General features: G+C 35.1%; 1 protein-coding gene across 7 annotated transcripts in view; it reads left to right on the top strand.

The window, feature by feature from the left end:
* The window catches only part of LOC116259924 (uncharacterized), a 31,961-nt gene that overhangs the window by 1,367 nt on the left and 17,027 nt on the right, over window positions 1-13,567 (top strand). For 6 of the 7 annotated variants that reach the window (XM_031637931.2, XM_031637927.2, XM_031637926.2 and 3 more), the window contains exons 4-14: window positions 1,323-1,392; window positions 1,648-1,781; window positions 2,988-3,128; window positions 3,235-3,392; window positions 3,505-3,673; window positions 3,765-3,863; window positions 8,452-8,517; window positions 8,617-8,676; window positions 8,801-8,958; window positions 9,763-9,961; window positions 12,246-12,365. In XM_031637931.2, coding sequence (XP_031493791.1) covers window positions 1,323-1,392; window positions 1,648-1,781; window positions 2,988-3,128; window positions 3,235-3,392; window positions 3,505-3,673; window positions 3,765-3,863; window positions 8,452-8,517; window positions 8,617-8,676; window positions 8,801-8,958; window positions 9,763-9,961; window positions 12,246-12,365 — 1,374 coding nt within the window. Of the gene's footprint in view, window positions 1-1,320; window positions 1,393-1,647; window positions 1,782-2,983; window positions 3,129-3,234; window positions 3,393-3,504; window positions 3,674-3,764; window positions 3,864-8,451; window positions 8,518-8,616; window positions 8,677-8,800; window positions 8,959-9,762; window positions 9,962-12,245; window positions 12,366-13,567 lie in introns of those variants that run through there. The other variant, XM_031637932.2, reaches the window with a different exon arrangement.

Below are 13,567 nucleotides of genomic sequence, written 5' to 3'. Positions count from 1 at the left end.
AATGTGCGTGCTTTGTGAAAAAGAGTGGCATTTTGCTGCACCATTCTCTTTCATTGATTAGACTGGAACTGAGTTTAAAGTAGGTTATTATCAAGAAAACATAGTTAAAAGCAACATATTTGAAGTGTGACTTAGGAGACACTGTGAAGTGATTATCAGGTCTAAGTACATTTCAACTTGTTAAGAAAATCCATCACATAAAGAATTTTAGGTGCAAGAGGAACAATCACCTAGTTCTTTAATGCATTGAATTTGACCTATTATTTTGTAAGTATGTTATGTTGATTTTTTTTATGCATGTTTTACTTAAAATTACATCAGTCTGCAGATGCCTTTCTTACCTTATTTTTGTAAGTTCATATTTGGAGTCTTTGTAAATTGTTTCCCTTTAAGTAAACAACTTGCTATTGACAAGAGATAAGATGGTTTGCTTTCTAGAAAAAAATTCTTGATAGGAAGGTGTAGAATGCTTGTGAGCAAATCCATTGTTAAATCAGGCCTTAAGGTTTTTTTAGGTAAAACATCTATGTGGCGAAAAAAACGAGAGAAAATGACCGTTTAAAACTAAAAAAAAAAACGTGTTTTTTTTTTAACAAAAATGTTACACGTTTTTAATGCATTTTTTTTTCAAATTTTTTTCATTTTTCATTTTTTATTTGTTGCAAATCTACTTATCTTTTGATGCTTGTGTTATTATTTTCTCACTTATTTTATTTTTCCCTCATTTTTAGTTTTTTAATATTTTTTTTTAAATACCTTTTTTTTTCGTATTTTTCAAGCCCTCCGTATTTTTCAAGCCCGTCATATTATACATCGTTTAAAGCTCCGAAACGTTATTTGTGACTATGGTTACATGCAATGTTCTCAATAACCAAATGCATTTCAGAGAACTGGAAAATAAGTCTTTTTCATTTTTCTATTAAATGCTATGCTTGAATAAAACTATCACATAATGTGGATAAGTCCAAGCACTCCATTTCGATACTGTGTTCAGTTGCATCTGGTTCTTCAGAAGCTCTGAAGATGGCATCTTCCAGTTGCTTTGAGAGTTGTGTGGTTAACTGTTAACCAATAGCTTGATTCTCATGTTTGTAAATGACATTTTACTTATCTTATCCTACATTTTGACATTTTCAGGTTATATTTCTGCATCTATTGTAATTTTTACATCATTATTCTTTTACATACTTCATTAAAAAAAAAAGAAGAAGAAAGATAAAACTAATATCTTTGTTTTGTTTTTTGAAGTGATCATTTGTTCTTCAGTTTTAGTTTTCTTAAGTTCATGGACCGAGCATGATTTTAAGGGCGATCCTATGCAGGTTCTAGTTTCATACTATCAGGAGCGGCAGTGTCTGCTGAAGTGCCTCCGTCAGATTCTCATGCTTGCTCGTAATTAACTGTCCTTATTTCTTCTAATGTTGTGTGGATGCCTATTCTTATTCTTTTATTTTTTAAAACATGGTATTCTTTTCGGAGCTCTTAATTAAGTTTTATCTTTCAATAAGGCTGCAATATTTCATCCGTGAATTGTTTATATTTTCATTATGGCAGAAATGGATTGTTTATGGCGAAAAGCTACAAGAATCTTTTTGATCATTCCTGTACGTTACAGGTCCATTTTTTTGAACATTGTGTTTTCTGCAGTGTCAATACCTTCTGACCCAAAGGGAAAGTCATTTTTTCTGGAGGAAGCTCAGCATCTGGTTGATGATGGCTTGGAAGAAAAAATATTTACTAATTTTCTTCTACTTGTTTCATCAAAGCATCCTGAATTTATGGTATGAACAGCTCAAGATTTCCTTAATCTCGGACTTGCTTGATATTTAATCTTAGCTTGTCTTGATTGTTGCTCGCCTGAGATAGGCATCCAATATTATCACAATTCAAATGCCATTCTAGATATTTGGATGTTTGTTTTAGCATTTAATGACCTGAAGGTTGTACTGCTTGTCTACTCATGTTTTGAGTTCAAGCGTTTGTTATAGGTTACTGTGTAAGAAATGGACAGGCTGTTAGCATGCAGTTATTTGGAAATGTCCTGACCAGTGTTATTTGTATCATACAATACGGAGCCGTATCGTGTTGTATGATACGTATTATGTAGGTGGAAAAACCTATATGATATAGCATTGATACACAAAAATGCTTATCATGCTGTATTATGATACAAATGATATATCTTATGGTACGGTCCTGTTTTTAAAAAGGGGGCCAACACCTCTTTTTGTCGAGTTTCTTTTAAAAGCTCCTTTCCCCTTTCATTTGCAACATTCCTGAGAGCTGTGGGAGGGGAGTTTTTGCCATTTTAGAGAGACAATGAAGCAATGAAACAAGTGTTGAAGCAAATGAGAATGAGGATCAAGATGATTATTGTATCGATTAATGATAATCATGATTGTTACTTAACCATAAACATAAATTCAGTTCTCATTTGGCATGGATTATATGTTTTAATGTGATGTAACAGATTTTAAGCTTTATTTTATTAATATGTCGTTAACATGGCTTATGACTGATGAAATATCAATCATTAATGTTTTTTATGTATGTGATGAGTTATGATACACCTTTTACAACACTAGTTCTGACTTCTTGGTTGTAGGAGCCTACGTTGTCACAATATCTTAGTTGTCCCTTGGCAATGGATAAGGAGCTAAATCTGTTGTTAGACACCCCCAAAAATGGATAAGAAGAAAAGGCAGCAGGAAATGGCTTGCATGAATTCTAGAACAACATTGATGACTGAAATCATACATGTGTTATATATATGAAAACACAATCATGTTATGCATCTGAAAGAGAAAACAAAAACCAACAATCTTGGAGCATAAGTTAGGGTGAGAAGAAACATTGAAAATATTGGTAGAAGTATATGTTTTTATTTTGCTTCTGGAATGTGTTACGTTTGTTATTTTTTGTTGTCTTTCTCTATAGAACCATTTGTAAATATGCAAATGATGATAGTTTGTTTATGATAAAGTCAGGCTGTAGAGTTTGTGAATCTGTGGGCAGAGGAGACCTTAATTGAAGTTGTCCTGACATTGGAGATCTTGTTCCTACTATACTATGAGCCCTTCCATAGGTGCAGTGCTAAAAGATGGAAGAATTTGTGCTCACTCTTCAAGGTAACTTGGTCAAACTCTGACGTCCCAAGTTATACCTTTGTCCTTTTCCATCCCATGTTTTTGTGTGCAAGATATTTCCCTAATCTAGAGTATTTTAATTGATTAGGATATACTATCTGGATCACAAAATATTGAAAAGCTGGCTGTATCAGCAGAAGCAGCGGAGTCGTTATCTCATGTTAAAATTCAACTCTTTCTTATTCTTCTCGAAGCTTTAGAGCTTGATAACCTTCTTCAAATGGTTCACAATGAAGTGCCATTCAGGTTATTCCTTTTTATTGGTCTGCTTTTATTTTCTGGGAATGCAAATGGGAGATTTTGTTAGTTTTCTTTCGTAATCCTTTTATCTCTTCATATCTGTGAACCACACTTCCAGGCAGGGGAACTCTACGTTTTCCTACAGTGAACTGCTAGAGATGGATACGATGATTTCAGGCTTCAATCCATCCGAGACTGCGGAAGCGGGTCCTTTGTTCCTTTCTTGGGGCATTTTTCTTTGCCTTATCTCCTCACTTCCGGAGAAGGATGATTCTGTACCAATTCTGGTGTGTTTATTGGATGGGAACTAGTCCACTGCTTCTAATATAATCTTTGCTTTTATTTTATCCTTCATTTCAACTTAGTTGTCTTTCCCAGGATGTTGATCATACTGGTTATGTTCGCCAAGCCTTTGAAGCTGCACCTCTAGAATTCTTCCTTGAAATATTACGTAGTAATATGCTGAAGGATCTAGATGTAAGTTGGTTCTTCTTTTGTTAAAAATAATTTGTTCTTCCATTTCTTTACTGGTCTTCATTGAGATTTTCAATGAGATAGATGTGTTTACTGCTCTTAGTTGTCAAGGAGTCTAGGCACTGCCTTGGTGCCAGCCAACGCCTGGCACCTACATGCACCTAGCCTAAAAAGACATCCAATACTTAACAAACTTCTATTCTGTTGCTAACCCTTCAGTTCTTTGAGAGCTCTTCTGAAATTAATTCATATCTAGTTAAAGATTAAACCCATAATCAAGAATTTCATTTTGTCTGTAAATGAAGATGAAGAAATTTTCCAATATTTTAGAAGTTTTATTCTGTTACTTGTGTACTGAAATTTTGATGACAATGAATTGTGAAATGTATGCATTAAAGAGGATTTTTATAACATAGTTGTTTAGGAAATATTTTACGTTTCATGTGTGGACTATCATCTACATAGTTCATATTGTTTCTTTGCTGCTCTAACATCAGAGTATGTTGAAGTGAGGTCTGCACGTCTTTCTCTGATTACTAGACATGCACTAAACTATAAAAACTAGTTGTCTTTTTACCATAAACCTAGGTTTTAACATGGGTAAGATGGCTGACATAGGTTCCACAAAATATGTTTTAAGAGCCCATAAGATATATACAGAAATTCATGGTTTTATAGAATATGTACTTAACATATGGCTGGAACATCCACTTGATGAGTTGATATAGAATATGTAACTAATGTATAGCAAACAGTACTTAAATAACATAAGTTATATAACATAACTGTACATAATATAAGTATATACAGTATAACAGCATATAATAAAATTACAGGACTTTAGTTTGAAGGGAAGATGACTTCTCAACTTCCTATGGACTATACGTGCTGGCGCCTAGTCCGGCCTAGATGCCAGTCTAACACCTGTCACCTAAGTGATGGACTTAGGAGATGGGTATGGACTCATGCCTAGTCCGTGCCTTGGCAACGCCTTAACAACTAAGTTACTGCTGTAGTCTTTATGCAGATGACTTCTGTTTAGTATGGATTATCATCTGCTTATTTGTTTTGCTTTTCTTTTCATCATCTTGGAACCTATCTGAAGGTAACCACATTGTCACATCTACTAAAATGATACATTTTAAAGATATCCTGCTCCATTGGTGCAGTCTAAAGTTGATCTTCATTGCGTGATGGGAGTAACACTTTGGACATGGTGGCAAATGCTAGATTTAGATATCTGCCTTTGACTAGTAACTTGTGAAGGAGCCATTTTTGGCCATTGTGGTGGCCTATATTAGTTGTCACCAGTTTAGGACTTTTTGTTGGCTAAGTCACACGGGTATGTGTGATCTGCCCATGTACCTGTGTGTGGGTATGTGGGTACGGCTACGCGGGTATGTAAGAACGATTGTATGTTTAAATTTTCCTCTCATTTTTCTTTAATTTTGAGGATTCTACATTTTCCTCTCATTTTTCTTTAATTTTGAGGATTCTTGTGGATTATTATATATATATAATGCAATGTTATTCGTATCGTATAGGTCTTAAAGACCTATACGATATGCCTATGATACACGATACGACCGTGTACCGTAGGCGTATCGCCCGTATCGTGCGATACGGGGAAATTTTTAAAAAAGGGGCCCCAACGTCCCCTTTTTTGCGTCTTCTTATATATACACTCTTCTCTCTCTCTTTTCTTGTTTCTAAATACTTCAAGAGACGTGAGAGGGAGAGATTTTCCTCATTTGCAACAAGTTTTGCCTGTGAGATAGCTTTCTTTCTCATAGAGGGCACGGTGGGAAGCTTGGAGAAAGAGGGTTTTTTGGTTTCTAACACCAAGAAGGTAAGAAATAGCTCTTTTTCGTCATTGAATCGTTCATTTCTCTTATTTCCTACGGTTAATTGTATGATGAATGTTCCTTTAAACACATTTTTCTTGATTACATGAATGATGAATGTTTCTTCATAGTTCATACTTCATATACATGAATGATGAATGTTCCTTTAAATACATACTTCTTGTTTTTTTCTGATTTTTGCTTGTTTTTTCGGATTTTTTAAGAATTTTTCTGATTTTTTGTATTTTTAAGAATTTTTTCGGATTTTTTAAGAATTTTTCGGATTTTTTAAGAATTTTTCTGCGTTACGATACATTTACGATACGTTATGATACGGCGTATAGGTCGGCCCGACCGATACGCGATATGATACGCCAGTGATAACATTGATATAATGTATATATTTACATCTACATTCTGTTGTACCTCCGTACGCAAATTTTCTAAAATCACCAAGCCAATACCTACTTTGCCATACCTGAACTCGTAACTGTACTCATGTAACTTAATTTATTGGTTAATGTTGGTTGCAATGTTGTTTTCAAAGGAGATGTTGTTCTGGATTTTGTCACAAATATCTTTTTTTTTCAATATTTTATGTTAAAAATAAAAAAGTAAAGGGAGAACAAAGAAAAGTTAACAATCACGATATTTGGGAAATATTGTCAAAATTAAAAAGATTGTGTTCTTATCATAACGTTTTCATACATTAAAAATCATTTTTAGTATGTTTTCAAGATTTTCTCTAGAAAAATAAACTTTTCAATCTCGCGTATGAAAAACCTGAGAATGATGTTTATGACAATGGTTCTGGAATAGGTTAGACGAAGGTAAAATGAATGATAGGTTTCCAATCTAGATTCATTCTTATGGTGTCTTATGTCACATAGATACGAGTATAGGTGCCAGTATGGGTACGGGGAAGCAGGTACAGGTATGGCGTTTTCGCCAATCTTGGTACAACGGTGTGGCGATAATTATATATTTTTCATTCCAAAGACAAAAATTAATATCATCACATCGTTAAGACAATGTTCCTTTCATAGTTCCTATAATAATCTCATAAGAAAAGCAAAATTAGACTAAGACAATGTTTTTTTTGTGTGGTTTGGATCGGTTATGGGTCCAAACGTACCTAGTCGTACGCCCATACCGGTATGCCGGTACGGGTACGTGGGCCTCCCCCATGTACCACTGTGACTTAGATGGTGTCTAAATCTGTTCTTTGGAGGGTGAACCAAGGTTCTTTGGTCAAATAAAAATGCTTTATTGAGTCATTGACTTGGTTATTTTTAATATGAGTGGGCTGACCTTTCCCATTGGAATGGGAATCTGGACATGATACTTGTTCAAAAATTGACTTTTGAAGAACTGAATTTATGAGGTTACTGGCAATGACATTTGCTCATTAAACTTGATGTGTGATCTCTCATCAAATTTGGTTCTTGAAGTTGCTGTTGTTGTTGTGTGTTTTCTTTTTTAAACAAAAAATTATCCTACTTGTAAAAATCCTAAAAAATGGTAGTTTGGAGTGGACGCTTGCTCAACTTTGAGTCATCTGTCCTCTAGCATCATGTTGGAGTGTAGTCGATGTTGTTCCAAGGTCGCAAGTGTTGGTCGATGACGATGAAGAAGAGCAAAGGAAAGAGTAATAAATATCAATGTTGTAAAAAGCGTATCGTAAGCCGTATCGGTCTGGCTTTAAGATACGTTGTATCATAAAATATCGTAATGTATTGTAACTGTATCGTATTAAAAAAATCAGAAAAAATAGAAAAAAAATCCAAAAAATCATAAAAAATCAACTTGTCTTAATTGTATCATAACGTATCGTAACTGTATCGTACGATACATGCACGATACACCATCTGTTTACGATACAGGTGGTGTATCGTGTCGTATTTTTGGAATGCGACGATACATATCGTACGATACGGTCCCGTATCTTACAATATGTACAACACTGATAAATATTAATTATTGTGATCAAGTTGGCCCGTACACTATAACGTACTTTGGCATACACATCCCATACCAGTAAACCATAAGCCTACCAACTTGCATGTTGGACTCCAATTCACGTACCTGTGTTTCGTAGAATCCAAGCATTTTTTATATTGGGATTTGAAAATCTATAACGGCCATGGCTACAAAGTCAATTCGTCTTGTTCCATAGGTGAGTCTTCAACAGCCTTGTCATTGTCTGTGTACTTCATGTCTATCTTACTAGCTTATGACAATTTGTGTTTTATGATGTCGAATATGAGGTTTGACAAGGTTGGCATGATATGATAGGAAGTCGGGAATAGAGAGAAGTCCATGGAAGATTTGAAGGAAGTGGTGAGAGGTGAAGGATTGTGAACTAATTGTTGGGCAGTTTGTAATAATGTGTAGGTCTATTTCTGGGAGTATTGGAAGATAGGTATTTCTTATTACAAGAAGAAAGAGCTAAAGAAGAAATGGTTCTAAATGCTTAGATCCTTCATAGCTCCTTTCTCCTGTTCTAACTTTGGGTTTGAATATGCAACTATTAGTTAGCAGTATGTCGATCCATACATTGGTATTATGATTTCAATTTGTGGCAGCTGATCTCCTTGTTGAAGGATATTTGTTGCCTTATTATAGGCAGTGTGTATGCATTGTTGCCAATACTAGTTTCTGTCTCAACTCTCAAGTGAGGCAACGCTTATCATTTTACTGTTTGCCTACATATTTATCGAGGATTCATATGACAATATTGTGTGCAGGCTCTTGTTATTGGATACCGAAGTGTGTTGAAAACCTGCATTGCGGCCTTTATTGCTTCTTATGATGTAATAATTCTGATAGCCTTATTCTTCTAAAATTATTAAGTGATTAATGATTATGATTTTTCTTTGTTTAAATTTTTCCTTTTCTGTCGAATCATGCAGTTAGAGGACAATGTTCAAACTATAGTTGTCGATGTCCTTTGTGAAATCTATCATGGGCAGGTTTGGTTTATTGCGTTAATCTTTTTATTTTTTATTTTTTTTAAACCTCATTCTTTCCATGGTTAGAGTGTATTCATGCGATTTATTTGTGTTTCTTAGAGTCTTCCAAATTTCATGATTTCAGGGGACACTTTGTATGCAATTCTGGGACAAGGATAGTTTCGTTGATGGTCCTATTCGATGCCTCCTATTGTCTTTGCAAGAAGAATTTCCGCAAAGCACAATAAAGTTAGTTCGCTTATTGTCTGCACTTTGTGAAGGCGAATGGCCTGCAGAATGCGTGTGAGTTCTTTAAGACTCTCTGTCTCATCTATGAAGTTCATCTGTGAATTCAACTGGCTTCCCAATTTCTTGTCCGATTTTGGCTTTTACTCTTTGTGCCTCCAATCCTTGGTCATATGTGTTCTTCTCAGCTATGATTTGGCAAGGAAAGCTATTTCTTTGAATGTGTTTGAACCTTTTCAGCTTTTGCGAGTTGGAAAGATAAATACTGGAAAGGGACTAAAATAGGAAAAATACAGTGAAATTCTCTTGAAAATTTTAGGCTGCTTTTGCATTAATAAACAGTGAAAATTCTATCTCCAATATATCACGAAGTTAAGAAAATTGTTTCTTAGTTGTTTCTTATTCTGATTTTAAATGTATTTTATACATTTTATGAAATTATTGCATTGTCTCAGGCATTGGTTTTCATATGACATATGAGACAAAGGTATTCATTATAGCCTGGTAGTTAGTGCTTCCACTATTTCAAGAGGTTTTACATGAGTGAAGGGCCCTATTCGTCCTAAATTCCAGCTGTTCTGCATAGATGTAGCTGTAGATGTGAGGTACAAAGATGAGATTTTATTTTAGTGCTTCTCTCATGTAGAGCTAAATGAATGTGTTAAATTTGTATGATGAACTGTTCATGGTCTTGTTTAGTATGTGCGCACGCACACATGGACACATGTACATGTGTGGCTGCATGCATGCACCTGTTTGTACATTTATTCATCTCGATACATATACATCTCTGGCCAGGTATATCTACTTCTATGTCTATATCTCTAATATGGGCTTGAATTTTCTCTCTTTTGGTTGCAGGTGTAATTATTTAGATAAAATTGCCAGCATAACAATGAATTTTGAGGTATCAGGTAATTATATTCGAGAAGACTTCCAGGTTCTTCAGGCACAACAACCAATTGCTGTCCCTGGGATTGAGGGTCTTGTTATTCCTACTGGAACCATGGGACAAGTTTTGAAGGTCGGTAGTGACAAAGTTGCTTTAGTGCGCTGGGAGGTATGCAATTTCTTCTCTAACTGGTGCTTTATGGCATATAGACTCCATGTTATCCTGCATAAGTTCCTCTTACTCATGTTGCATTTTCTTGTTTTACTGACATAAATGTTGGATGTGCCGGCTAGAGCTTTCTCAAGTTGGCTGAGGGTTATGCTTAATACCTTCAATTTAAGGAGGTTAATAGTTCAATCCCTGAAATGTTTCTCCAGCATAAATTTCTAGAATCTGCCTAATCTAGCTTGGCTTTAATGTATGTGAAGCAGAGACGCATACTCAACACACTTGCAACAAGCAAAACAGTTTATATCTCATATAATACTACTCCCTCATTGTGGGTAGAGGAGGTTAAACTCTGCATACATATAGATTTTTTATCCTCATTTTCCCTCAGAAAGAGATATGGTTAATGCAACCTTTTGCGGAACTTCCAATCAGTTGAGGACATAGTGTTTATGAGAATTAGTCACCCTTCAACTAGATTCAGATTCAACAATTCAACAATTTTTGGATCAGATAAGACCACTGATCCAGTCTCACAACTATATCCAAATCCAATAAATTTTGGATCAGGTAAGACTCCTGATCTAGACCCACAACCTTATTTGAACCTAACAATTTGTGGATCATATAAGACCATTGATCCGGAACCACAACACCATACAAATCTACAATTTCAAGATCAGATAAGACAACTGATCCAGATCCACAACTAGAGTTAAATCCAACAACTTATGGATCAGACAAGACCACTGATCCAAACTCACAACAAGATCCAAATCCGATAATTTCGTGATCCAATAAGACCACTGATCTATACCCTCTACCAAATTTAAATTTAACAATGTCTAGGTTAGATAATACCACTGATCTTGACCAACAATCATATCCAAATCAAACAATTTTCAGATTGGATACGACTACTATGCAAATCCACAATCAGATCTAAATCTAAGAATTTTCAGATCAGTTAAGGTCGATGAACTAGATCCACAACCTGAGATTTAGGAGAAAAAAGGTGATTACTCCCAAAAAGAAGAATTAAAAAGGTTATTAAGCTATGTGACACGAGTACATCTAGTTTCCCGTGTCGGTACTTGGGTACGGCGACACAGGTACGGCTAGGTACAACTGCATTTTAAAACTAGAGGTGGGCATCGGGCCGGTTACCCAATGGATACCCGGTACTCGGCCTAGGTAGGGCAACAGGTACCCGATCGGCTCGGGCATCGAGCCCGTGCCTGGGCTTGGGTTTTAGACATCAGGCCGGGCCAGCCCGATGCCCAGGCCTATTGGTTTTTTCCCTTTTAAATTTTCCTTCCACTATGATTCTATATTTCCCTCCCATTTTTCTTTAATTTTTTAGAATTTTTGTGGATTATAAGACTATTAATGTTTTTTTTTTTCATTTTATTATTTTTGAGAACATAAAATTTGCCGTTCTCAAATTTGCTGTATCCGCGTACCCACAATTTTCAAAATTGCCATGTCCGACGTACCCGAACCCATACCATACCTGCACACCCATGTGACATAGCAATTAAGACAAGCATTATTGTCAAAATAATTTTAATGAAAAAGGAAAAAGAACCAACGGCGTGCTGTTGTCTGTTCAGAAAGAAACTGAAAGAGAGTAAATGCTATGTTGAGATAAACAAAATAAGATGAATGTTAAAAGATGAATTGATCAAAACAAGTTATTCAAAATTCTGAAAAGACTAATGGGACAAGTGGGGTAGTGTGACTCAGCCCAAGTTGATTGACTATAAAATATAAATAAATACATTATAGATATATCTATATGGAAATACATAAATAAAACATATATATATATGTATATAAAGAATGCATATATATATATATATATATATATATATATATATATATATATATTGGTGAGGGATTGGTTTGGCGATCAACAAATTGAGCTGATTAGTTAACTAGTCTGGCTAGCTAGTCGTTTCGTTTGAAATACATGTTGGTTGATAACCAAGTCAATTGACTAGTCGGAATTTTGACACCTAAGGTCTCAAGCATGTAAAAGTTGGACACTAAGCACCTCGCAAACCACTTCTTCGGATAGCTAAGCTGTGTGTTCTTCGACCGATACAAAACTTGATCATTTCTTGTCTTTTCATGGTTCATTTCACTATCTGTCCTTAATCCCTGCTGATATTAGTGCTGGTACTTTCTTCATTTCTACTGTGAGAAAATTAAAGATTTTTTTTTAAAATTTGGTAATATGTTCTTGTTTTAGACTATTTTCTTTTCTTGATCTTTGCTACAGTTTATGCACTCCGGAATGTTGATACTGCTTTTGCGGTTGGCATGTATATTTCGTGTCGAAGACTATGATGAAGCTTCAGCTATCTTGTACCTGCTTGGTTGCTTGTTCTCTTCTAACAAGGTATTATGAGATATTCACATCATGCTTGTATGTATATTATGCAAACATTTGTTGAGGTGTTTGGCATGCACCTATAAATAGAATCTCCAGTCCTTGCTAAGTGTTTACGTAATCTTATATGTGTCCTTAAAAGACAGGCATAGAAAGTGATAGACAACAGAAGGCAACATGGTGTAATAAGGTAATAGAATAAAATTAGTTCATATCAAGCCACTTACTGAAACCAGTATTTGGTAATGAAATGTATGGGTAATCTGAAACTTCAAGGTTGTTTAAGATTAGTTTTTTCATATGGCCTTGTGTGACCTTATTTTAGTCATGTTGTTGTTCACACTTGTCCATGATCTTGGACTCCTTATCTAAAAGGAGTGTTCATTTTTTTCTTCTTGGTTTACTTTTTTCCTTTCTTACTTTTTCTTCTTCTTCCCTTCCTTCAACTCTTACTTTCCTCACCTTTACTGGTTTGCATATTCCAGCTAGGTCTCCGCCTAGGCATTCTTAGCCCTTTTTCGGATGTCTGCCACCTAAACCTCTGTAGACTGTTTGGTTCCATGTGTATGACATTGTAATTTAGAAGATAGTGGTTATGGGGTGACAACCACACACATACACGTGCACACACACACACATAAATTCATAAGTTTATATGTAATCTGTTCGATGATTGGAATAATTCAAAAAAGTTCAAGCAAAATATGTTATAAGTTCATGTATGGTTCTTGCTGTTAAAGATGAAAACAGTTCAGAGTCCATAATAAAAGGATCGTCTTGAGCCTAACACCATCTCCATCTCCACTGCCAGCCTCTCCTTCTCCTGTACATAAAATATGAGTAACTTTGGGATGATTCATGCTACGGAAATTGGATTTTTATGGTTTTTCTTGTAAGCATTGTTTAAGAACTCGCGGAGTCAAAACTTGTTGATTAGGCCCTCAAACAGGTCAACCCAGTAAGACGACTCAAGTCTCAGTTTTTGTTGAAACTCGGCCTGACTCAAGCACGACTCTACTTGACTTGGCCAAAACTTGGTTTGACTCAGCCAAAACTTGTGTGACTTGATGTAGTCCAGCTATAAATTTTGTGTTTTGTAATTAACAAGGTCATTTGTTTAATTACTTAATTTTTGACATGAATATTCTAACTTATTGAAATATGAGAATTTATAATTATTGTTCATTTATTAAATTTACACATTTCAAATT

This window comes from Nymphaea colorata, chromosome 9, assembly GCF_008831285.2.
Source record: "Nymphaea colorata isolate Beijing-Zhang1983 chromosome 9, ASM883128v2, whole genome shotgun sequence".
NCBI lineage: Eukaryota > Viridiplantae > Streptophyta > Magnoliopsida > Nymphaeales > Nymphaeaceae > Nymphaea > Nymphaea colorata.
The sequence above is the reverse complement of the archived record's forward strand: the minus strand, read 5'-3'. Positions and strand labels throughout refer to the sequence as shown.